We start from the raw sequence: 26,500 nt of genomic DNA, 5'->3' as shown, positions 1-26,500 counted from the left end.
CCTTTATTAATGTGCATCTCTTACAGCACCCTAGAGTGATTCTCTTCTCAGGGACAGAACATTTTGGGAACACAGATAAATGAAAACTATTAGCATTACTCATTTGTTTTTAATTACTCATTAAGGAGAAGTGAGTAATTACTGGCAGGCTTTCTGGGAGAAAATTCTTGAAATCCGTGTTCCATTAAAGAGACAAAGAATTTAAAAATCCAACTAAATTCAAGCCAATCTTAATTTTAATATTCCTTCTCGAAAGGTGCAGTACTGGCCCTTTAAAATTTTGCCAGCCCTGCAGGGTGAGTTTCCTCAAATAACATGGTGATCCTGCAGGGCAGGAAGAAAGTTAAAAGACCAGAACTTCATTTCACTCTCTCTGTTTTCAGGAAGAGACTTCTCTAAGAGTCCACAGTTTGACTGGAGAAAACACGACTGTTTGGCTGAACCAAAGAAGGGGTGTTTTCCCCTGAGAATACGGGCCCAACCCTGGACTCTTTAGTCAAGCAAAACTCCCACTGATCTCCAGGCAGGCTTTGCCTGAATACGGAATGGAGGTCTGGGTCTTGTATTGAACGTCCTCTCCTTCAGTCTGTCACTGTAGCTCAGTGGTTCTCAACCTGCGGGCCTCTTGCAGCCCAATCAGCACAGAGCTGGGGCCCATGTGACATCCTCAGAGCCATACAGTAGGATATATATTGTGTGGATGCGGCCCACATAACACACAGAGAGCCGCATATGTGGCCCGCCATGGTAAATAGATGGAGAACCTCTGCTCTAGCTCCTTCCTCCTAACTGGGGCCTGTCTTGGCTTTTAAAACAAAGATGTACCCAAGCACCAAACTTCATTAGGGTGGGCCAGCGCACCTAGTGCTGCAGCTTAGTCTTCCCTGGAGGTGTCGGGTTCTCTTGTGCACCTAGATTCTCCTAGAGCTAAAGTAAAATTCTGCTTTGCTTCTTTCTTGTCACTGCATTGCCCCCTCTCCCCCGCCCAATATACAGCATACGAATGGAAGGTGCCTTTTTGCCAGAATTATGGTTTCAGCAGCAAATCACCCCCCTTCAGGTGGGAATAATTCTGTCAAGCTCCATTTCTGGCTGATGTATTGTGATTACACCACACCCTAAGTATCTTTCCTCAGTGCCAATGGACAGAATCAAAAAGGGCTGAGCCAGGAATGCCTCAATTGGGTCTATGTCGGCAATGCCGGAGATAGGCATTGGCAGAACACAATGAGCAATGGAAGTGATGAGCGATGGTGAATTATTTAACGCAGCATTCAAGAGGGACTCGAGTTGGTTTCCTGGATGGGTTTCTGATGACAGACCAAGACCAAAAGGGAAAACCCCTCATCAACTACTGGCGTGCTGAATTGTACAACAGGCCCTAAGTAAACCCCCAAAATAAATAGGACAGTTGTACCACTTAGTACTGGGTGAAGAGGCCATCTTGGGGAAGCCTACTTAGCTGTTGTTGGGTCGTCCGCTTTTGGGATCACATACCAAGTGCTTTTATGGCGCTTCATATAACTTTTTACCACTGGTTACCTGCTGCAACCTACAGTCAAGAGTTTATGCCACTTTCTGAAGTTTGGATTATTTCATTTAAAATGGGAAAAGTGGAAATAAAGTGGAAATAGCTATGGCCAGTGCTTGTGTGTAAACAGTTCTAGCACATCCCCCACGTCCAAGGAAGGACAAGAAGGGTCAGTTTTTCATCCAATGAACGTTCACCGGGTTTATGACCTTTCCGCAGTATCTGCCCAATGTGCAGCTCCGGCAAAGGACGTTAAGGGGTTGTCTTCTGACCCTGTCCCCTGGCTGCTTTTTGTGCCTGTAGCAGTAGCTCTGCCCTTTGGGAGTATAGTGAGCAGTATGTGGTGTAAATCTGTGCATGCCTCATTGTGTGGAAGGGGTCGTCCCATTGTGGTACAAGTGACAGTGGCTCAGTAGGTGTGTTTTTGGCGATGGGACCCCATGGCTCAGAAGGCATTTCCATGATACACGTAGCCAATTATCCTGGTTGCTAAGCTGCTCTGTTCTGCTCTAGGGAGATGCTTCTAAGTCTGATTCTGAGGGGGATCTTTTCCCTCCTAGCCTGGAAGAAGAGGGTGGACTCAAGAAAAACTTGTCGAACCCAGCCTGTAAGTAACAGGACTGAAAGTCAATCCTTCTAGAGCAACTTCATTTGATAGGAGAAACAATGCATCCAAAAGAGGAAAGCCCTTCTTGGGGGAGTGTTTAAGCCATCACCCAGCCCATGGCAGTCTCTAATAATGTATAACAGATTTTAAATATGAGTCATGGATCATGACCTGGAGGCAAAGATATGTAATGGTGTTAGAGTCCATTGTCTCCCAGTAAAACCCAAGAACCAGCCTGTATACTGGAGAGTTGGGGTTTATAACTGGGGAGGGAACCAGCAGAGAGCTGCTGCCTGTAGTTAGCATATTGACAGGCCAGAGAGCTGTAGTGCACTAATGCTTGGAGAGCAGGCACAGGGCATGGTCAGGGTGAACTTTGCAGAGGGACAGGTTTATTGTCCACAAGGTAAAAGTTTCGGAGAGGTAGGAGGAGGGGAAACTGGGCTTAACGAAGCGCAGTGGGAAAGGGGGAATATTGGGTCAGAGAGCACGCTCAGGAGGGTAGTAGGACTTCAGGTACAAGCACATGGAGGAAGGAGTACAGAAGGGGAAGAGAGCTCGGGAAGAAGAGAAAGAGCTTGCAGGAGGAGAAGGGGGAGAGTGTGGAGAGCAAAGCTTGGGAGGAGATGAAGAGATTTTTGGAACGGGGAGTTTGGGGGAGTCCCGCTGGCAGATTGGGAGTGCTCCTGGAGCAGCAGATGACAACCCAATGTCCGTTCTTGGCTGCTGATCTTTTAAACAGTTTTATTTGAGCCCCCATGCAGTTCAGTCTCTGCTTTTAAAACAAAACCTCAACCTCCCTTGCACTCCTTTGTCCCATTCATTGGAGAGTTCTCTCCTTTTTGTGAAATGATGTCATTGGCCCTTGTCCTCTCCATGTTCTATTTAGAGCCGGCTCCTTTAGAGCCAGCGCCTACCTGGTCACCCTGATTTTGGGTACACCCAGACGGGAGATGGAGAATGACAGTGTATTGCATGTTCCTAGAGCTGTGGGATCTAAAAACCCCTTGTTTCTTCCAGTGATGGCACTGAGCGACCACCCAGAGCTGAAGAAGAGTCTGACACCCCCCCTCATCATCCACACAGCTGCCACCCCAATGTCAATGCCCAAAAGTGCCATGTGTGGAGACGCAGCTCGGGGCTGTGAATCTCGCAGGGCCAGCAGCGTCTCCATGGATCCCTACGCCTATGAACTCAAGTCCCCGGTATGCAACTCCTCTTCTCCACCACCCTCTGTGGGCTGCTTCATTTCTGTTCAGTTTGTGTGGCCGCTTCCAGCTGTGTGAGCCGTCTGTCTGTCTGTCTAGGTGTTTATACTGCACTCACTGCCTTGGTGTCTCTAGGCCTGCCCCTTGGGAACAAGCATGAGATGGTGGCAGTGAGGCTGGGTTGACTCTTTCCGTGTTCTTATCCTGTCCTCAGGCCAGCATACAGAGTTTCCCTCACAGCCCGTGGAGCGCAGCCAGCAGCTGGAATAGTCGCAGGTCAAGCTGGAACAGCATGGGGCGGGCTTCCAGCCTGAAACGCCGGAGCCAGAGTGGGGAGCGCAAGTCCCTCTTGTCGGGGAATGGGAAAGAGAGTTCTGAGGAAGGGGAAAGCTCGGACGAGGAGAGGTCCAGTCGGGCTGGGAGCATCAATGGCTCTTTACCTCGCCGCATGGCATCGCTGGAAACTAAAGGCTCGTTCGATCTTCAAGATACCTTGCAGGTGCCTTCCCTTTACCGGACCAGCAGCATGCACAGCAGCCGGACCTCTGCGTCAGAGCATCAAGACTGCAACGGGAAAACCTCCCCGGGAGTCTTGTTACATCAGCTCCGTTTGGATGATCCCAGACAGGACTGCGATGACGGTGACGATGAAGGCAACATGGTAAGACAAAGCAACAGCGGGTGGCTGCTGCAGCTTCTTGGCTTTCCTGTGTTTAACTGACACCCATTCCCTTAGCAGAACAATGCTGCTGAGCACCGAGCAATAGTCTACTGCGGTTGTGTGTGTCTCTCCTGCTCTCCAAAAGCAGACTTAAGAACACCCTGTAAATCATGCGTAAAAGCCCCAGGGGGCACCTGGGTTATGAGAGTCCACCTCATATGGAACAGATTAATGCTACCGTGATGTTTCATGCTGCACTGCCAAGTGATGAAGGGTTATGCCGCAAGCTGAGATCATCTTGGGGTATCTCTGGGGTAATCTTGAGCCTTCTGGGGTATAAGGATGGTCTCCCCTTGCACCTTTGCTATTATTGATTTAGCACCATAGGTGTACCCTGTCCATTACGTATGTGTATCACTGACAAACCCCACTTGTTGGCAGGTGGGATAGAACTTGGGACCTCTGAAGCTTAGTAGATGAGCTGCTACTGCATGAGCTAAAAGCCAGTGGCCTCTTACCCCAGGCTGTAGTAGATTCATCAATCTCTAGGTGGTCTAGGTGCCACTATAAGGGGACAGAGACCCCCACCATAAGGACAAGCCATAGTCCCTTCCCTGGAGGTCTCACCATCTAGTCTTCACTGCAGCACTGGCAGGAGCACAAGTTTTCCACTCCTCCTGTTTCACCAGAAAGCTCCATCTATTATCAGCCTGCACAGACACAAGCTCCCATTCTGGATGCATAACCTGTGTCTCTTGATGGGACTGAGCCTCCAGCAGGTGATGGTGTGGAGAAGGGTGAAGGTTACAGGCTAAGACTTGGGCTTTGCTGTAGCCCCAGATGTTCTTAGCTTTTGGTTGTGAGAGGTGCTCGTTCTGTACTTACAGCTGAAGGGGATCATGCAAAGCTTTTCTTTGATGTTGTCTGATGCCTTTCTATCTCCTCCCACCCGCTGTAATCCCTACTTTTGTTTTCAGTTTGGGGTTAGAAAGAGCTCCAGAATCTTAAAGCAAACTCAGTGAAATCACCACGTTCCAACTCGTTCCATGTTGGAGCAAAGAGGAATCTCAGATCTCCCATGTTTTCTCCCCAGCACCATAAATGGTAACATACAAGGGACAGGTCTGATGTGCTGCTTCTCGATGTGCAGCTGTGATTGGAAGGCTGTGTCATTTGGTTTTGACTTGTGAATTTCCAGTGATATTATTCATGAAATGGACAAAGCCTGACTGATATGACAGTGTGTTCTCTGTGTAACACTTGGCTAGTCTGTGTAGGTGCACTGGATGGGGGTTGGAGGGGAAAGAGGAGGAGACCAGAGTATAATGAATCTACACCCGCCCACTAGTACAGCAGAATACAACCCTAGTATTACTCCCTAGTCCCAAGAGGGATGGCCAGACAAATTGGTGTTGGTCCCCTTCACACGTTAGGATTCAGCAGTAGGCACAGGGCAAATGCATTGCCTGTCTCTGATTATTTCAGAAAAAATCTATTTAGTAAGTTTCCCTTTCTCTGATTATAACACCAAATTCTGCCCTCAGATATGAGAAGGCAATTTCTATTGATGTAAACAGGAGAAGCAGATGTATATCCAAGGGCAAATTTGGCCCATTAGTTTCATTGACTTATTAGACTCATAGAGGCAGCAATAGGCTTTGCATTAATTTCAATATGAAGAGGCATTAATCCAATATGTGTCTCTCTTTCAGAGGTCTGAGAAGTGCCATTTAGAAAATGTTAGCTAAAAGCATGGCAGGGGGAGGAAATCAGCTGTAATTCTGAGCTGATTAGAGATGTGAGGTGGTTAAGAGGCATCTCCCGTTTTGCATTTTCTCTGGTTCTAGGCTTTCAAATGAATATGTGTAATTTGCACTGTGATGCCACTGTCCAATCTGTGTAAATGCCAGAGCAGTTGCAGAGTTAGAGTCACTGCAAGTGCACCAGAGATGCATGTAAATACAAAGAACTAACCTGAGAGCTATCATCCAAGCTATCATCATCCTGTCCAACCCCATTAAGGGAAGTCAGGGGGACTGCGCAGGGCGGAAGTCAGGGGGACTGCGCAGGGCAGAAGTCAGCACCGACTGGGCCTCCAGGCAATAAGGAGACATAGAATGTGACTAATCAAATAAACACCTGCAGATCACCTTCCCCACGTAGCTCAGCTTCTGGAGGGCTCCTGGGACTGTATCTCCCTGTGTGGTGCAAGTGTAAATGTGACGTGAACATCTCATTTCATTGAGATCTTTCTCTCGCTCATCCCTGACCTTTTCTATTATGTTAGCAAAACCTGTATGGTGGTGTTGCCAAGGCTGATGAGACCTTGAAACATCTTCCATAAGTTACAGCAGGAGAACTTTGCTCCCCATCCAGAGAGTTACAAACAGGATGAGACAATATTATGTGGCAGCAGATTGCTAATAAAGGAGAGTCTAAAAATGTATTCAGCTCAGCCAAGGGCGTCGGCTTTTTCTGAGTTGTGAGCCTGCCCTTGCTCTCGGACAGCTGGCTGAGCTTGACAGCTAGCTAAAATCAAACTCTAGGCAGAGAGCGAATGGCGCTAGGGCAGCAAAATCTGATGATATTTAGGATAATGGTCGCCATGTTCTTGTGACAAACTGATGTCAATGAAGGACCTACCAGTTCTTGATGGGAGCAGGTCTGGGGACTATGGTAGGCTGTGCATATTCCAACCCATGCTGAACAAGGAAGGGGTTAAACCCCATTCATTGTCCTGGAAAGAAAAGCCCAGCCTGTAGGGAATGTATAAGGCATTAGGCAAGGAGTGAGGAGCTGTCAGCTGTGGCCCATTGAGCAGATGGACACTGGAGCTGACTGCTGTTCCCTGTGAGCTAGGAATTGTGAAAAGCCTGAGGGTTCTTATGGGGTGGAATGCTCCTGAGAAGGAGGAGAGGACGGGAGGCTGGGGAAAGGCCCTGGCCTTCTTTCTCCTTCACTCACCCAGCCAGGGAAGGACTGGGGCTGTATGGGCACCCTGCCAATGGGGGAGGATTTGGGTTTTTTTTATTTGATTGTTAGGTCTCTCAGACACACAAGACTATGGAATTAATTGCTGAACCAGGAGGAAACCCATTGTGGGAGGGGGACTTCTCACTTTGTGGTGTGTGTTAGGCCTGGTCTACACTAGGAAATTTGGTCGGCGTTATTACATTGCTCAGGAGCGTGAAAAATCCACACCCCGGAATGACGCAGTTAAACCAACCTTAAGCCCTGGTGTAGACAGAACTAGGTCAACAGGAGAACGCTACCATCGACCTAGCTACCACCTCTCGGAGAGGATTGCCCATGCTGGCAGGAGAAGCTGTCCCATCGGTGTAGCTCGTGTCTTCGCTGAAGTGCTACAGCAGTGTAGCAGCAGCGTTCTGAGTGTAAACAAGCCCTTAGTCTGCTCAGACCATCAACCCCAATAGATTGGGTAGTGATTCTGTTACTCTCCCAGAAAGGCAATAATGGGTGTTAGTCACCCATACTCAGGCATAAAAAGGCAAGCACCCGCTAGCACTTGAAATGCTGCCACTTGTAAGTTGACTGGGCCTGGAGAACACAGCACATCACAAACACTGGCCAGTCTACCTTAGTGCGCATTTCGGATGCAGTGAGCAACCTGCTTTGGTCTGAAATAGGCACCATTCTCCATCGTCGTTTTAGTATGTGCAAGTGTCTGTGAACAGTAACAATTGTAGAAGCAACTGGATGCTAAAGACTGCCATAATTGCGAAGTACATACTGATGAAAAACAGAGGTTCTTTTGGCCAAGATATAGTCACGCAACCGCAAATCTCCTTTTTTAAAATAGACTTATTCCACTACATCTCAGATGTGGATTCTCAGGCTATAATTTTAGCTGATTGCTTTAACCTGGTTCTTAACCTGTTGTAAGTGCTGTAAACCACTTTGGGCACCCTTGAGATGGAATTTCTAAGAAAAGGGGCTGTAATTATTCTCAGAAGAATCATTATTAAAACTATCAAAAGATCATGATCTGACTACTAGCTGGAGACTTTTTATTTTCCTGCTCAAAGCCAGATTTCTTTCCAACTTACCTGAACCAAACACGTTAGTGGCACATCAGAACATACTGCAGCATCTTTTAGTTTACATTGTCCAGCTAATAAGTTGGTAACTGATTGCAACCTTGGCATGAATTTCTGAATCCGACTGTGCACTGCATCTTTAAACGGAGATTTTTAAAAACTGTAGTCTTATCTGCTTTCCATGGACACAGTACAAATATTTACTGTAAACAGACTAAAGACCCCGTAGTAATGTTTCTGAGTGGAAAGTGGGGAAGCTACATAGTCTCAAACCAAAAGAGTCTTCAAACACAATCCCCCGTATGCAAAGTGAGAATAATTCGGTTTGCACTTATTCATCTGCTTTCACCTTTGGCTGTTTTGCACTAGTTTTGTAACAAGCAGCTCTACAATCAGGGAATCATCTATTTTACTATCTCATCCTTCCCCGTGCAGTGTTTAGAATGAAATAATCCAATCCTGAGATTCATAATACCTCTTCTAGCTTGCATTCAGTTGACTTGCTAGGCATAGATGGTTTTATGGCAGATATTTTTTCCTATAATAAATATTTTATAGATCAAACTCCCTCTATTACTCTGAGACATATATCAGTCATCTTTTAATGTCAGCATTCTTCCCTTCTGCCTCAGAAACACATTAATAATATCTGAAATTCCTAACCAGGAAATTATTTATCAATAGATCTCATTAATGTGGTCTCTCAAGGGCTCTCTATTCCCCCTTTGATGTTTGAACATAACACTGGTTAATATCAATGGGAGTTATGCACGTGTTTTGTCCACTGGATAGACCCCTTGGGCATGTATCTTTGTCAGCTGGGTAGAGCACTGAGTACAGAGGGAATTTAGCTTCAATAGGCCAACAGGATCATGCCCGTAACATTCTGTCTAAGATATGAGCAACTGAATTAAAGGGTTGTTGGTGGTTGTTTTTCTTCTTGTTCTTCCACATCTTTATTCATCCTGGCCAGGTGTGTCTTATGAACAAATAGATGTGATTTAAATAACATAATTGATATATCCTTTGAACATAATGCAAACTCCAACCGCAATCAGGCCGATTGTAAGCAATGCTGTGTATCTGGACTTTGCAGAGAAAGCACTTGATGGGGGTTGGTTGGAAGTACTCATTTTTTTATTTCACAGAGATTTGGATTTGGCTCAGATGCTCATGGGCCAAACTGCGCTCTCCGTTACGCTGGTGTAAATCTGGAGTAACTCCTTTCACTCCAGATTGACACTGATATAACAGAAAACAGTATGTGGCCTTATATGAGGAAGTCAAAGCTTCAGTGATGACTGATGGCTACATGTCCCAAGCCCTTCCTATACACGTTGAATAGAGGGACATGATGGAAGCTCACTTTTCCCCTTTATTATCTGATGTAGCCTTTGAACTGCTAACTGCAGCAATTAGCCAAAACCCAAAATATCTTTGGCATTAAAACTGGAGGAAAGGAACATAGAGAGGCATTCTGTGCTGCTGACGCATTACCATTAACTTCAAATCCCCAGGGGAAATACCAGAAATGCTTTGAATAATAGAAACTTTTGGAACCCGTCCAGTTTGCAAAATTCACTGGACCAAGTCACAGCTATTACTACATGTTCAAGGGCTGGGCTAGCTATCAGGGCTCTGTCTAGAACTTCAAAAGGTGGCTTGCATTTTCCAAAGGGTTCAGTTTGTCACCAAGCATTTTCATTAAAATGGACACTATACTTGCTATTACCAATTGCTAATGAGACTCCTGGCTGAGTGCATATAAGAACAGAAAGCATTTCACCCATTCCACTCAATTACACTGACAGCTCCAGTTTTTACAGTCCAAACCAGTTCAAACCGCTAATTGCTCAATTCCTAGGGAATATGCAGTTTTGTTTAAACTCTATCATTTTATGCACTCCCAAGGAGCCTATTTTGACTAGTGGTCTGTTGGGTAGGGTGCTGCACTTGGAAACCAAGTATCATGGGTTCAGCCACTAATCTGCCGGGTAACCAAAAGCAAGTCACCACACCACTCAGTGCCTCTGTTTCTCCATTTTACGAATGGGGATAAAGATATTGATCTTCTCTATGGATAAAAAGTGCCATCGGGCTTGATCCAAAGCCCATTAAAGTCAATCAAAGAATTTTCATCGATTTCTTGGGCTTTTGAACACGTCCTTAATGGAGCTATCTGGTGGCGCTATCCAGAATTAAAAGGACGGAGTGGTGGGGGAGTGTATACAATGAAAATAAAGGATACAGGAAATCAAGGGATCTATGGATTATTTAGTCAGTGCAAACTGTTTCAAGTAATTTGTCATGCAAAGGCAAGATTGTAACCTTGAAAGTGCGTATCATTTCCACATCAGACCCATTATGAAAACTTGGGCCTTATAACTCACTCCCACCATATGTGCCATTCTGTTGTCCTTTTGGTGTGTGGAAGTTCTGGATGGGATCCCCTGTATGCGATGTGCAAAATTTTGCCTCTGCTTTCACCCCATGCAACTCCATTGACATCAGTAGGTTTGCAAGCAATGTATGTGTAAAATATGATCCAATATGTCAAAATCTATTACAGCTCAAACTATAAGAAGTTTGAGAAAGTTCAGTAGAGCTATAAATATTGGCATATAGCCCAGCAATTGGGATAATAATGAATGTATAAACATCCAACAGTTTATTGATTATAAATGATTATTAATCTGGTAAAAGTTGACCTTCAGAATGTAGCGGGTTTCCAACTGAAGACAATTTCTGAAGCCTGGAATTCTAGCGTGTTGGAGGAAGACAGGTAGAATCTGTCGCCAGTTTCGTTTTGGGGAAATCAAATTTTTGTAAAATCAAATCCAAACCATGCTGATTTTTGCCCATTCCCCCTTTGTGTGGCCCCTTCCTAATGTTATGGGGCGAGGGTGGTTCAGATAAATGGCTCTGCTTTAGACCTCTCTCCAGTTGGAGATTCATTAAGAATAGATTGTGATACCCTTATTGACGTTCAGTAGCACTCTGATGTACAAGTGACCCTCTTGATTTCAAAAAGTCGGCACATGTTATAAGCTAGTATTCAGTGCAAGTAAGGGTGTCCCCTTCTGCGCTGAGGGGTAGGCCAAATGCTACGTAGTTATGGCATTGTGGAAAATTGGGGAAAATGTCATTGAAAGAACGAATCTAATATCAGATACAGCTATACTCTATGGGCCTCATTCAAAGCCCATTGAAGTTAATAGAAAGATTCCTGTTGTCTCTAACAGACTTTGGATCAAAGCCCTAAAGTCTGCCCTCCTGTCCTTAAACCACCATGGTATGAGTGATCTATTAAAATGGTAAGAGATGCACACTTGACATTCTGTTAATGGACGAAATGGAAATCACTGGTGACTCATCCAGTGTCCCAGTGGTGCACAAATATGTGACTCAGTCATAAAGTTCAAGGCCAGAATGGACCAGAGCATCTAGTCTGAGTTCTTGTAGGTCACAGACCACTGTACTCCCCCCAACCACCTCCACACCAAGTCCAACAGTCAGAATTAGACCAAAGTGCCGCAGGCACAGAACAGGAATCCAGAAGTGGTATGCAGAAGTCTCACTCTTTGCTCTTTCTATTGTCTCTAACATAAGCCCTATATGTTTGGGGGGCAGGGGTATTAAACCATGGAAGATTTGGGTGAGCATCTGTTAAGTATCTGGAATCTCTGACCTGAACTGCTTATAAATTCTTCAGAGCAGGGATTTTGTTTAAGACATTTGTCCTGTTAGTGTATTATTTTAAGCCATGTGCAGTTACGATGATATAGAAATAATGCTAACAGAGTTTTCAAAGGTTTAGAAGGTCCTGTCACTAATCCACACAGACCTGGGCTCTGGTGGACTAAGCCCCAATTCTTGCTGGCAGTGCCATGCACAAAGGGGTCTTTGATTTTTCAGCTCATAATCAGCTGCGTTGATGAATGTTTAGTGACATTTCTGTTGTGGAAAGAAACATGGCACTTCGGCTTTGTGCTTACATGGTTTGGAAGACCCTTTTTTAACAGCTCTCTCTGCTTTTTTCTTTATGGTAACTTCAAATGTCGTTTCCATGGTAGAGTGGTGACTGTGAGCAGATAACATGCACAGCAGTGCATGTCCATGCGGCGCTTTCTTTAAATGTATGGTCTCCCACTCCCTTGGCACAGCTGTGCTTAAGACAGTTCTGTAAGTTGGGCTGCATGCATGTACACCTAGGTATCATCAAGGCATCCCTGAGGAGCACAGCAGGGCCTGCGTCCCCATGCTGTCAATTTCATTGTTTTAACCTTGCATTACACACATGAAATGCCATTCAGAAATGACCTCAGCTTGCAGGCCTGCCATGTAACTTCCAGGCTGATGGGGAGGGGGAGAAATTAAAGCATCACAAGGGTTTCATGCTGGGTTGTTTTACTTTGTCTGGATTTCACTCCGTGGCTGACGGTTGCTGTAGTTGCTCAGAATAACTGATTACAACTCACTGTACAGTTGTCATTTTTCTTTTAGAGCAAAAGGGAGCGCATGAAGGCTTGGATAAGGGCACACCTACCTTCCTGGTGCAAAGAAAGAGATTCCTGGTCTATCTACATCTTTGCTCCTCACTCTAAGTAAGGCAACTTCCATAATAATGTGATAGCTATGGGTAGAATTGAATGTAAGCGTTACAGTGGGTCACTCTGCCCCAGCACCCCGAAGATTAGAGCATTCACTGGATGCCAGCCTGCTCATCTCCCAGTTGGCACATCTATAAGGGTAAAGCCCACAGTCCTCTCTGTGTCCTGAAGACAGATTCTTTCCCCTGCTATAGACAACTCCATTGACATATAATAGCCAAACAGGTTGCTGGGGGAGCATACCCTGATGCAGACATATTGTAGATTTAATGTAAGCTGTAGTGTAAGGGATGAGCTGCGGGCAGACCAGGGGCAGGTGGGTGTGGGCTCTTAGTTTATAGTATCATTGGGATCAGGGGCTGCACCGCAGCTCATAGGCAGCCAAGGGAGCAGCCCCCAGCTGCTCTAACTTACACCAGAATCAGTTGCAGCTCCCTGAGCAGCTCAGAATATGGAGGGTGCAAAGGTGTTTTAAAGCCACGTATTTATTAACCTTGGGTACTGAGGAACTCTGCTTCATCCCTCAGGATAGGTGATCCTGGCAGAGTTAAATTGGTCCTGCTGACTCACTAGGACAAGCAACTGGTTACTCCATCCTGATATAAGGGAAGCGGCAGAGGCCGAGAGGATCTAAACCGTGGGCTGAGCAATCCTGAGGGAGTAACCCTAGGCACGGCCAAGGTTGAGAGAGAGGCTTGAACAGATCTTTATTATGTTGTTGTTAATAAAAGCCAAGCCCCCAGGGTGTGGGTGAGCTTTTGACTCTACACGGCTTTATTTTGAAGCAGGTGGGAAAGGCACCTGGGTACAGTGGCTAAACATATCCAATGGTATCTAAATTGGTGTCACGTGTGTAGAGGGGACCAAAAGGAAGTATTACACCAACTTAGATTCTCTAGAGTTAGACTTGCCTCTGAATTTGGCCCTTTTGTGTTCCCTTTCTCCCATCCCCCAGCCACACTCCCCCAGCAAAGGCCTGTTGCTTACATAAAGGAGAAAGAGTCCTTTGTTCTTTCCAAAGGTCAGCTGCCATATGGCCATCTGGAATCAGTGCCCTGATATACATTCATGCAGCCATGTCAGGGCTTGTCCTAGGGCACGCCTCGCATTTTTGAGCTGGAGGGCCCAGCACAGCATTACAGTTCATTCAGACAATGATTACATCGTCGTTCAGAAACAGACTTTGGGAAATGTAATACCATATTAGAAATCCTGCATCAATGTACAGCCATCTGTCATGTGAAATAGCTTTTGTTCCTTTGTTCAGCATCGCATTATTTCGCCTAGCACACTCAAACGAGGTTATTTTCTGTCTAGAGATGGAGCTAAACGTCAGCCTTGAATCCAGACATGTCTTTGACTTTAGGGTCAAAGGAGAAGTTGAAATCCAAACCTGACAATAGGTCTGAGATGCAAGCGGCTGCTCTCTTTACCACGGTGTAGTGGTTAGGGCAAACCCCAAATCCAACCAACCGCCCCTCAACCTTGTGGCATTTGCCACCTATCTTTCAATTTTGTGGCTCGAGCCCTTTTCTGTTTATACCGAGAAAAATTTGCTAGCACATGGCCACCCTAAAGAAGGAGTCGGGAGTCAGCAACGCATCTGCTTTTCAGACAGACTGTTAGGTTCTCATGCCGTGCATAAGGCTGATGCTTTGACAAAAGTGTTTCAGACCACTTAGGTGTTAACAGCTCGGATGTGTCTCTTTTCCTTTTCTTTTCTTTTTTTTTTCTGAACAGATTCCGTCTGATGTGCAATAAAATCATCGCTCACAAGATGTTTGATCACATCGTCTTGGTCATCATTTTCCTGAACTGCATTACCATTGCCATGGAACGGCCAAAAATTGAGCCCCACAGTGCTGTGAGTATGGGAGCTGTGCTGCAGGCTAATGAGTCTTGAACTCTCTGCTGCCCCATTCATTGTGGAGCCACTTAAGCTCACGTCACAGTGGGCTGCTTCTCTCTGTCCTGCTCTTGGCTTTGTGCTGTTGTGAAAGAGAAGGCCAGATCCTCCACTGGTGTATATCAGCATAGCTATATTGAAGTAATTTACACCAGCGGAGGTTCTGGCCCCACATTCCAGATCGGGGATCAGGTTCTTAGGGGCCATGCAGCTGCTTTAGGCAGGACTGACATTGCGCTTGGCCCACAAACCCTGCCTAACTAGCCCAGAGAAGATCCACTAATGAAAGATGAGCATGCAGTGGCATACAGCCAACCCGGGGGCTATATACCTTCCACCCTCCCTGCTGCTCACGGAGTGTGGGAAGTGCATATGGCTAGATAAAAGGGGGCACCACAGGTAGGGAAATACCCCCCCCCCACACACACACACACACATACACTGCTCTGATCCTGCAGTATATGTTAGCTTTTTCTGATCATTACAGGGCAGTGTAAATAAGGGCAGCTCTCAGGCTCCAACACAGCACAGAGGAAACAGCCACGTGCAGAGCATCACCAGCACCAGGGCAGTGCATGGGAGAGCTTTAAGCCGTCTGCGTGCTGCTCGTGCCTTGCACTCTGAACGTCATGACTGTGTCCAAGGATCTGGCCCCAGCTGTTTATAATTTGCCACTAATGGTTTGCTTAAAAGAAAATCGATCCTTCCTGCGTGTTGTTAACTTCAGCAATAAACCTACCTTTACACACATGCTGAGTGGACTTTCCAGGACGCTGCAAACAGGCAGCGATTCTTTCAGGCATTCAATCCTCTGCCCTCACCAAAGTTTCTTTCATCTGATTCTGAAGCATACAAAAACAGCACCCATGTGCTGGGAAAGACATCAAGGCTTCCACTTTTAATATCCAGTTTCCCCAGGCACAATCAGACTGTTTTAATACATGATATAACCAGGACATCTGTCTCCATTTTCTTCTCTGATAAACATTCAAACACTTTTACTCTCTCAGCGCAATGTTAGCTCCTTCCATCTGTTCTGCATTAGCTTATGGGTGGTGGGAAGGGATAGGGGAAAGCTGTTCATTTTGTATACTTCTGTCCTCTTTGTCAATCATCTTAGTTGTGACATAAGCAAATTGAATTGATACAAGCACTGTAATTCCATTTCCCTGAACCATTTGTTTTAATAAATTGTGTATATTTTTCAAACCAGATCCTCATAACATCAACTTCTGTCAGTCAGATGGGCAGAATCATCTACTTGCTCTTTTATTTTTGTATCGATTATGGCTGAGAGGTACACGAGGCTGTCTCTGATATATTGCAAGAGACTGTTCATATTGCAACAATATGAATTCCTGTACCCTCAGTGTATGCGTGCCTTCCTGTTTATTGTTTGTGGCTTTTCAGGCTGAAATCTTAAAACTTAAAGGTTCTTTGTGCTCTTTGTGAACATTGAAAATCCCCCTAGCACTCCTCCTCAGAGAATGAGCTTGCCCCAAGGTCCCTAAGCCAAATTTCTTTCCCTCACTATTGTGCAATATGCTACTGTCCTCCACCCCAGAGATGGCTGCATTTCATTGTATGTATACAGTAGCAAAGTGCTTTGGAGTCTTTCTATATAAATGTAAATGCTCATTATCATTTTGTCATCTGTAAATATGTGAGTCTGATGGGTTTTGTGAGTATAGAGCTGGTGAAAGGTGCTGTGTTGATAGTCCTGGAGATCGAAGCCTCTGTATCCACATTATATGTACAGCATGGTTAGTAGCTCCAGTGCAAACTTCCTCACAGTACCCCATCCCTGCCCTGGAGGGACCCACCATTAGGGCGAGTGGTGATTGATCTTCACAACCCATTCACTCCTTGACATTTTCTGAGTCTCACAAGGTCACCAGTTAGTACCAGGTGTGGTGATGGCTTTGGTGATCCACTGGGAAGTGGACTGTAGCCAGCAACCAGCCAGCAGATGGTAACAACTCCTAGTCACTTCCAGGCTGGGATGGATCCAAAACAATGAGCTTAGATGTGGAAGCATGACCTAGTTTGGGCCCACTGTTATGACAAGGGCTCCAGCATGCTACAGAGGACGCAAGGAGCTCAATCTATTTAGCTTAACAAAGAGAATGTTAAGGGGTGACTTGATCACAATGCATAAGTGGAAGCAAATATTTGATAAGGGGCTTTTCAATCCAGGGGACAAAGGTAAAAAACGACCCAATGGCTGGAAGTTGAAACTAGACGAATTCAGACTGGAAACGGTGTATGTCTTTAGCAGTGAGATTAGTTAGCCATCGGAACAATTTACCAAGGGCTGTTGTGGCTTCTCCTCCATCACCGGCAATTTTTAAATGAAGATTGGATGTGTTTCTAAAAGCTCTTCTCTAGGAACTTTTTGGGAGGGAAAGTTCTACGGCTCGTGTCATGCAGGTGGTCAGACTAGATGATCACAGGCGTCCCTGTTGGCCATGGTATTTAGGAAAGGAGCCTGTGGCATGGAGCAGGGTTCATGCACATCAGGATTCTGTTTTCACCAGACCCTGCTATTTTTCCAAACACGCCTGCCAGTTAATGAAACAGGCTCGTCGTTGGGGCTGGGAGTTTTCAAAGTTTTCTTGTGCAGGGTTTGGATCCCCTTGAAACTATTAAAATGAAAACACCCTTCTAACGAGAGTGCATTGATGCTGCTCTCCATTAACTCACGTTTCTAAAATGAATTTTACGTGGTGAATTTGGATGCTGCGTGAACTTATTTTGAGCTCTCCACCATTGTTTAACTTACAGATGCCTTTTTTTGGACTTCTGTTTCCCATTAGATGTTGTCAGGCAGGCTGCTTGGACAGCTGCTGTCCATGTAAAAGGCTGGCTGGATGGAACCAACAAGCTGCTTGCTTGAGTTCAGGCAATTGCTCTTTCACGGCAGAAACAGATGAAGTGCTTTGGATGCTGGGCTCCCTCTCCAGCAAGTCCATTGGGGGAAGTGTATCTGACTCCTAATGGGTTTCATGCAGCTGATGGAGGCTGAGATTTTCCACAGCTGGTGAAGGGATTTGGAGGCCCTGTTCTCATTACAATGAGTGGGATGTGGGTGTCTGGATCCTTGAAGCAGCTTTGGAAATCCTGGCTGTCACTCTTGGTATTCTTGAGGCTTTTAGAAAGCTAGATCAAAGGAGCTTTTTACTGTCCCACCTTTCTGAAGAGGTATTAAATGCGGCTGTCTGGACGAGGCCTGCTGAATACTGCAGAAATAGGGCCAGATCCTCAACTGGTGGAAATTGGAATAACTCTGTGGAAGTTGCACCAACTGAGAATCTGGTCCACACATTTGGGACTATTCCTTCACATTCTGAATGGCTCTTTGATCCCATGTTGTGTCCCCTTAGAGCCCTGTCCAGAAACACTTGTACAGAGAGGTATTTTGTTTGCATGGATGTTCGGGGAAAGGTTGTTTTTTGGAGTTTTTTTATGGTGACCTGGATCCACATGCAAATAAGGGCATTTGTTATCCATTCTGTGCTACTTGTTGTTCTCCAGTTTAAAAGCCTTCCAAACTGGACCTCTGGGACATCGCACCAGTCAAAGTGTGAGATGGCCCTGGGTGAGGACAAGAGTGTGAGCAGCAAAGATGGGGAGGAAAGGCAGGATCTCTTGAAAAGGAAGAAGTGAGAGGATTTGTTGAGAGTCTGGATGTGGAGGAACCTAAGCTGGAGAGATAAGCAGGACAGTGGTGACAGAGGGTCAGGAACTATGGTCTTGCCGGGGTTAGGAGGAGATTTCTGAGATGTGGAAGTGGACAGAGGGGAGAGAGGTCAGGGCTAGAGAGGTAAATATGAGGATCATCAGCATGGGGATGGTAACCATGGGAGATGGTGAGGTCACCTAGGGACCAAGATGAGCTGGGCTGAGGACAGAAAGCAGAAGAGGGGGACCAAAGGAGGCACCGCGGGAGGTGCTGAAGGAGTGGTAAGAGTGAGGCGGGGCAGGCAGATGCACACAGCCCTGTTCCAGCTGACAGAGCCCTTGCCTGGAAACACAAATAGTTATTTTAGCTCCACTTGTTTCAAATAATTGTACTTTGCCTTCCAGAACCATGGATTTTCTAACTGCCTAGAGCCAGTTCTCTCCCTGTCCCAATTAGAGCAGGGGAGGCAGTCTCCACCTGGCAGGCCTCCTCCCCATTCCAGAGAGTATGGGATACAGCCCGTGGAGACTGCACTTCAAAATCGCTGTACACGTGCCAAAGAGAAGTGTAATATTCTGCATCTTTTCTACCTGCTATTACCATTTTATCTGCACTGCTTAAAGCAGGTGCTTATCTGCTCCTGCAGACGTTCATCTCCACCGCACACTTGCTGACCTTGGAGAGCAGTCTTTTGTGTGGCGGGCTCTCGCAAGCCAGGGATGTTTTCTATCATGGCTCATGCAATCACAGCAGGGGTCTTTAAGACTTTGATTAATTATGGACACCAGTATGGAAACAAGCTACTTAGTGATTCCTGTGTCACTTTCAGTAAATCACGGTCTGGCAAATGAGAGTTTCCATGGTGTTTTCTCTTAGTTAAATTGCAGCTGGATTTTAGAGAGAGCGGCATGTCTTAGAGAACGGCTCTTTAGGGAGCAGTGGAAATAAATCCAGCTTCCCTAGTAATGTTACTATAATGTTACAGTGAAATGCTTCAGTCCATGTGCACGCATGCACGCGATCACACCCTCTCTCTTTGTGTTTCTGCCTTCCTCCCTCCCTCCCTCCAACTCTCCATTTCACAGTGCAAGCAATCAGAGATTGTACAGGGATTAGGGGAAAGTATAATTTATTTAATGATCATCATCAAAAAGAGAGGTTTCCACTGGTCATAGGTAGGGAATTAGTCCACGGGTCTCATCTGTAATCACTAGCTAATTACACAGAAGGGAAGCATGGTCTGGTGGTTAGATCATGGTGCTGGGCTGGAGCCTGGGAAGACTGCTGGCTTCTGTTTCCCAGTCTGTCATGTGGCTGTGAGCAAGTGACTGAATCTCTTTGGGGGCAGATCCGCAGCTGCTATACATTGCCATTGTTTCATGGACTTCAGTGAAGCTGACATTTTACACCAGCAGATTGCCTTTCTGGACAGTGGGTATCAGATTTACTTCACGTGGTGGTTGTGGGGCTTAATGATGATTGTAAAGCACTCTGAGATCCGCAGGTGAAGGGGTGTGAGACACCCACCATTTATTATTCATAAGGCAAGTCTTCTTACTTCTGCCTAACACCTCCGTGTATCCCAGAATACCTGGGACAGGTAAAAGAATGGTACAGAGCTTGGCAAAGTGGGGAATGGCCGAAGGATACGTGGAAAGAATGGTTTAGATGTGGGAGAGGGGGGGATGTGAATTTCAATATTTCCCCCATCACCTCTGGTGAAGCAGCACCCTACCGAGAAATCTGGCAGCTGTCCATGGTACTGACGTACACGAGGGAACATAGGAAAAGAGATAAACAAGTGACGTGTTAGCATGTAAATGTTTGGACATCATCATCTTCAGGAGCAAACATTCCAAGACCTATTTCAGCGTGAAATCAGGAGAACATTAAGCAACCACCCAAATACATATTGAGAGAGAGAGAGATTTGGAGAGCGAACGATAAAGCCTTGTCTCTCGTTTTCTTTTTTATAGGAACGAATTTTCCTAACGCTGTCCAACTACATCTTCACAGTAATCTTCCTGGCTGAGATGACAGTTAAGGTAAACGAAGCCAAAGCATAAGCCTAGCTGTGCTGCATTAGCACCATTTTATTACTTTGAGTTTCTAAAACCCCTATGCCCATTTTTCCAGAGATCATCATGTCTAAATCTGCTCTATGTTTTGGGAAGGAGGTATGAACATTTCCCCCCTTCTTGCGTAATAACCAAATAAATACCAGGGGCTTTTAGTCTAAGTGCATTTTGCACCACCATAACTCCATTGAAGTTGCTCCTGATTTATACCAGTGTAAACGAGATGAGAAGCCTCAGATCAGCCCCTTTTCAACACAGCACTTAAGCACATGCTTTACTTCAGCCATGTGAATAAGTCCCATTGACTTTCGTGACTTAATATGAATGTATACTTAAGTGGTTTGCTGAAGAGGCAGTGTGACCTAGTGGCTAACGTACTGGACTGAGACTCAAAAGACTGGGACTCTATTCCTGTTTCTGCCAGCTGTTGGCCAGCTGAGTGGTCTTGGGCATGTCATTTCACCTCCCTGAGCCTCCGTTTCCCCATCTGTAAAATGTGCATAATGATACTGACCTTCTTAGGAAAGTGCTTTGAGATCTATTGATGAAAAGTGCTGTATAAGTGCTAAATGGCAGTGGTGGTGGTGTTTTGTTATTTTATTAAGTGTGCCTTTAAATGCTTTGCTGAATTAGAGCCAGAATCAGGCCCAAAGACTGGCCAGAATTTTTCCTATAAGTCTTTCCTGTATAATTCATAGCATTTCGGAACTATTCCTTTCTCACTTGGAAACTTCCCCTGTCTTCTGAATTTGCAAATCTGGTGGGCAGCAATAGCCCACCATAGTCAGGACCTCTAAACCATTTCTCTCCCCCCCAGTAGCCTATAAAAATAATCATTGCATCCGACGAAATGGGTTTCTGCTCACGAAAACTTATGCCCAAATAAATGTGTTAGTCTTTAAGTTGCCACAGAACTCTCCCTGTTCTGCTAAAACCAGACTAACACGGCTACCCCTCTGGAACTCAAAAATAATCATGTGATCAAATCTTCTGTGCAACAACTATACATTAATAGAATCACTTTTGTACAAGTAGGTTTTGCTGTATTAAAAATACATCAGCTGTTAAGGGACAATCTGCGATGTTTTTGCAGAGCTATTTTTACAATCCTTACAGTATAACACTTTACAGAATTGTCTAATTAGGTTTCTATACTTGGAAGCAAATGGACTCGCAGTCATGTCTCTGTAAATAATATATTAGCTGTAAATTGCTAACTGGAAGAAACTTACTGGCTGATTTAGTCATAACTTGTTGCCATTTGCCATTTGGGCAGGTGGTGGCGCTAGGCTTGTGCTTTGGGGAGAAGGCATACTTGAAAAGCACTTGGAATGTGCTCGATGGAGTGCTGGTTCTCATCTCGGTCATTGACATCCTGGTTTCAATGGTATCAGACAGCGGCACTAAAATTCTTGGAATGCTGAGGGTCTTGAGGCTTCTGCGAACACTCAGGCCATTAAGGTAAGCCACAATTTAGGGCTAGATAAGATAATAAAGGGGTGCACATTGGGTGTGCAAGCTTCAGGGTGGGGACAGTGCCCTGAATCTCTTCATGCAAAGAAACCGAACTGTTTTCAGGAGTGCAGGGGATGGGCCAGTGAGACAGAAAACAAGTTGAACCTCCAGCTCTGTGCACAACCTATCATCAGCTTTACAACAAACTTCCAGCCTGATTCTGTGAGACAAAGTCCTCAGGTCCTGTTGCAGTCAACGGGTGCTCCAGGCACTCAACACATCTCAGGATCAGGCTTACCTGTGTAGCAAACTGATCAATGCCCCTTTTGTTGCTCATTAAGATACACATCCCCTGCTATTTGTGCTCTCATTCACTTCGTGTGAAGTGTTTCTTAACAGCTTCTTTTCCCTCTCCCTTCAGGCAATCAATGGCTTTTGTAACCAAGAAGAAAATTAGTAGCAGGTGGCAGCTAATTTTTAAAGATTCAGAAACCAAACTGTTGTTTAACCTAAAACGTGAAGATTTTTTTTCTCCAAATTCTCCATTAATTTCACTCAGATACTAATTATAAGAATGGCCAGATGAGATGAGAGCATTGGTCCCTCTAATAATGTTTCCTGTCCGACAGTGGCCAGTATTGGATGTTTCATGGATAGGAACAAGAAACCATTTAATGGACAATTGTGCAATAATCCATCTAAGAAGGAAGTTTCTTCCTGACCCCAAGAAGACAGTGCTTGACCTATGAACTGAAGCATGAGGGTTTATATCCTTAATAAATATCTAATATAATTGGGGATGTTCTTGTTATGCTGGAACTAACAAACCTATCATCTGCACAGTCACGTTGTATCACACTCCCTCTTCCTTCATCTAGTGTTTTCTTTTGGGTCAGGATATATCTCTTTCTCTGTGTTTATGCAGGGCCTAACAAAACAGGGCCCTCATTCTGGCTGAGCCTTCTATTTGCTACTGCAATATGAATAATAATAAAAAGATGGTCACACTGTCTGTAGATCTCTGACATACTCTGCTCTTAAAGAATCAAAACACAGATTTTGTCTGTATGCCGTTACAGCTGTATTGAAAATCCACTGAAGATTTTCCATTGACTTCAGTAGGCTTTGGATCAGTCCTTTAGTGGGTAAAAAGCTAGAGCTGAGCAAATAATCAGCAGCTGCTAATATTTTAGTCAAACTTTGCCATATTTGTCACAAATTGTCTATGTGCAGCTTAAACCTTTTGCCAATTACTTGCTCAGAATTATTTATTGAAAAATTCCTGGTCCCCATATTCTGTGCACACAGTTCATGGCGAGCTTTAAATATTCAGATTTTGAACTGGATTGGTGAGTTTTGATTGGACGGATAGGTTGCATGGTATGTTTCTGTTCCCTGATTGGATGATTGCAACCCTGACAATCAGGTTTCCCAGATTAATATTTGTGGCTGCCGATTCAGACTTGGCTTTCTTCAGGGGTTCCCTGGTGTTCCTTATAGTTTACCGATTCTGTGAACATTCCTGCCAGCATGCTTGTTTACTAGACTATTCCACAGAAAGCCAGGGCAAAAGGGGTGCAAGCGGAGTTCAAATAGATCCATTTAAAGGAAGAATTCTCAGCTTGGGGCCTGCAGGCCCCAGAGAGGTCACAAATGGATGTCAGGGGCTCATGGCCACCCTGCCTTTCCCATATTGCTAAATGGGATGGGGATCCTGACTAAACTGAAGGGGGGGTGGGGGACAGGAAAATCCCAGTACGGAAAAAGGCATGTTGATATTGAAAAGATTGAGAACCTCCTGCTTAAAGGTTCAAATATACATTCACAGAAAATAGTTTGCAATATCTACCCAGCACTTGTTTCTTCTCTGTTCTTTTTAATACATACAAAGGAAAAGTAGATGATGATTGGGATTTCTATAGGTAAAATTAGTAACTATTTCACATCCGCTTGAACTGAGAGATGCATATCACACTTGGAGGCTGTCTTCTCATGAAGGTTATTTGTTTTCTCAATAAACTTATGGTTTTAGATTGTGTTGAGATAAGATGTTTTGAGGGCGCTTTACATTGATCTATATTGTTTTCTGGTTTTTATTTTTTCCAATTTAAGGCTCTGATCCTGTTCTCAGTGAGACTCCGTATCTGTGTATGGGTCAATCTGCTCAAGATTGGGGCCTTAATTCACATGAGCTGTCCTCGTTCATCTGAGTTATCCCATTGACCTCAGTGGGATTATTTGTATGAGTGTAAACTACCAGTCTGAAAGGTTATTTGCAGGCTCAGGCCCTGACATTCTTTTCCTGTAGACGGGTGATGCATTTTCTCAAGAGGGTGCATGACTGTTTGTGGTTGACTAAACTGCACAACACTTCATAATACAAAGGAAGTTTTAAAAAGATAAGAATGAAGCTGTTTCCTGAATAAGTTCACAATCAAGTCTATTCCTCTGTAATTAGAGTTGTAGGAAATGAAAAGCCAACCATTAAAGTAGGAGCTTTTCAGCAATTCATAAATCTCCGCATGGGAAATCCATCTCTGCACCCGCACATGTGAACACAGCTGACCCCGGCCTCCCTGGCCAAGCCCCAGCAACTTATTTTGCTGTCTCATTTAAGAACACAATACATTTTGCGTTCTTTAGCTCCACCTGTTGGAATGGCTGTGTATGTGCAAGTGGAATTGGGTGCAGGGCTCAGCCGTGTCTTGTTTAATCAAAATGTAGTCCATATCGTCTAGGAAATTAGCTACCATTAACATGGGAATGCCAGTCCCATCAGTTGACATTCACTTTATAGCCTGGACCCTGCACACAGCCACATGTGATGCGTACCAAGCTTTTCATGAAGTGGAGTTCAATTTAGCTAGTAGTCTTAGACAAAATAATGGGGGGAAAAACAAAATTTTTAAGTGGCAGAATTTCACTTTGACAAGATGAAACATTTCAACTTTTCATTTCAAAATGATGTTTTGTTTAGAAATGTAGCTACATGTATTTTTTTAAAAGTTAAAAAGTTCCAAAAATGGAACAAACAAACAAACAAACAATATTTATTTCCAGTCAAATGAAACGTGTCATTGGTTGTGAAACCAATTTTTTGGTTTGTCGTTTTGGCAAGAAAACCAAAATATTTCCATTTCGGGTCAGCCCAAAATTATCAGCCACCGAACTGAAAACTCAGTTATTCACTCCGCTTGAGACAGGGACCATAGCCAGCGCAAGGTCCCCAGTCAGCAAGTGACTACATCTGGCTGCCGTTTGCCGGGTCCTTGTATAGGCACGAGAGGTGGAATTGCAAGAATGGCTATAGGACAGTATGAGGGGGTGTCCTCCCCACAAAAGGCCTGAGGTGGGGATGGTGGCTAGGTAGACCAGTTCTCCAATTGCCTGGGCTGCACCTGGAGAAGGAGCCAGGGAGCAAGGACTAATTATAGATCAGGCTCAGCTGGGCAGGAACTGGTGGGGCCTATATAATGCCCAATAGCTGAAAGTAAAAGGGGGCTGCAGAGACAGAAGCTGCAGTCACTCTCAAGTGAGAGAAGGTAAGGATGGAAGCAGCCCAGGGATACAGCGGTAAGGGACAGAACTTGTGCAGATCTTGACTGTGTGTCATAGGGTCCCTGGACTGGAGCCCCGTGTAGGTTCTGGTTTTCCTTACTTACTAGCCACTGGGGAAGTGGCACTGTTATGAGTTAGCGAATGGGAAGACTGCCTGGGACAGGGAGTCCCAAGAGACTTGGATATAGGCCCCCCCGCCCAGAAGGGGAAGGCTACAGTGACCTGGTCAGAGGGGCCAAGCCACAAAGCAGTCGAGTCCCAAACCAGCAAGACAGAGAGAGAGACGGGAGTGAGCAACTGCAGGATGAGGTGTTGACCTGGCAGAGTTAATCCCCAGATGCAGCCAGGAGGAAGCGCTCCAGCGGTAAGGAGAGCACCCCACGACAGGGAGACAACAAGAGAAAGATCCCTGTAAGAAGCTGCGGCTCTACACCCCACTTCGGAGGGCTGCATTGAACTTTAGGAAAGTGAAGGGTTTTTTGTTGTTTGCTTTAGCTTATGGCAGCTTGCTTTGATTTATGGTCCTAGAGGGTTGCAGCTTATAAAAGATCTTGCTGATTACCACTGTGTCTTATTTTCCTGTGGAAACACCCCACTGCCTTATGCAGTACACACAATTTTCTATGCAAAATCACATGTGCATGTGCAAATTAAGTAGTTGCATGTACACCTGACCAGCAAAGTGTACAACTGGCCATTTGCATGAACAAATACCCAATCTGCATGCGTGCAAATCACGTACATGCAATTGTGTGTGCAGAATCACACATGCCAATCATTGAACATCAGTCCTGAAGCTATATAAAGGGGTACTCAAGCCCACTCTATGCGCAGAATTGTGAAAATGTGTTCACAAAGAAAGGGTGGTGTTCAAAGGCGTTTTCATTGCCCTCTCTGATGTTCCAGTCAGTAGAAGAATTGCTTATACAATAACGTTCCATACTACTGTGTTCAACTTGCTGTTGTCAGGCTCAAGTACTACAGCTTAAGATACAAGAGAGATCAAAATTAAAAATGTAATCAGAATTAATTTGGATAGATTTCAGTGCTATTTTACTCTCTTCAGAGCTTTGGCTTCAGCTTCCAAAGCAGATGTGTAATTTATTCCCTCTTCCCACCATGGCAGTATGAAATAGTCATTTCGGA

The 26,500-nt window shown here is 45.1% G+C and overlaps 1 protein-coding gene across 1 annotated transcript in view; it reads left to right on the top strand.

The window, feature by feature from the left end:
• The window catches only part of CACNA1G (calcium voltage-gated channel subunit alpha1 G), a 163,390-nt gene that overhangs the window by 84,000 nt on the left and 52,890 nt on the right, over positions 1–26,500 (top strand). The window contains exons 16-22 of the mRNA XM_067547476.1: positions 2,045–2,138; positions 3,159–3,343; positions 3,561–4,007; positions 12,569–12,669; positions 14,416–14,539; positions 20,240–20,308; positions 21,618–21,802. Of these exons, the coding sequence (XP_067403577.1) occupies positions 2,045–2,138; positions 3,159–3,343; positions 3,561–4,007; positions 12,569–12,669; positions 14,416–14,539; positions 20,240–20,308; positions 21,618–21,802 (1,205 nt within the window). The remainder of the gene's footprint in view (positions 1–2,044; positions 2,139–3,158; positions 3,344–3,560; positions 4,008–12,568; positions 12,670–14,415; positions 14,540–20,239; positions 20,309–21,617; positions 21,803–26,500) is intronic.

The sequence above is a fragment of the Emydura macquarii genome, unplaced genomic scaffold (assembly GCF_026122565.2).
Source record: "Emydura macquarii macquarii isolate MOO-44397 ecotype Brisbane River unplaced genomic scaffold, CSIRO-AGI_Emac_v2 contig_1230, whole genome shotgun sequence".
In the NCBI taxonomy this organism is placed as follows: Eukaryota; Metazoa; Chordata; order Testudines; family Chelidae; genus Emydura; species Emydura macquarii.
The sequence above is the reverse complement of the archived record's forward strand: the minus strand, read 5'-3'. Positions and strand labels throughout refer to the sequence as shown.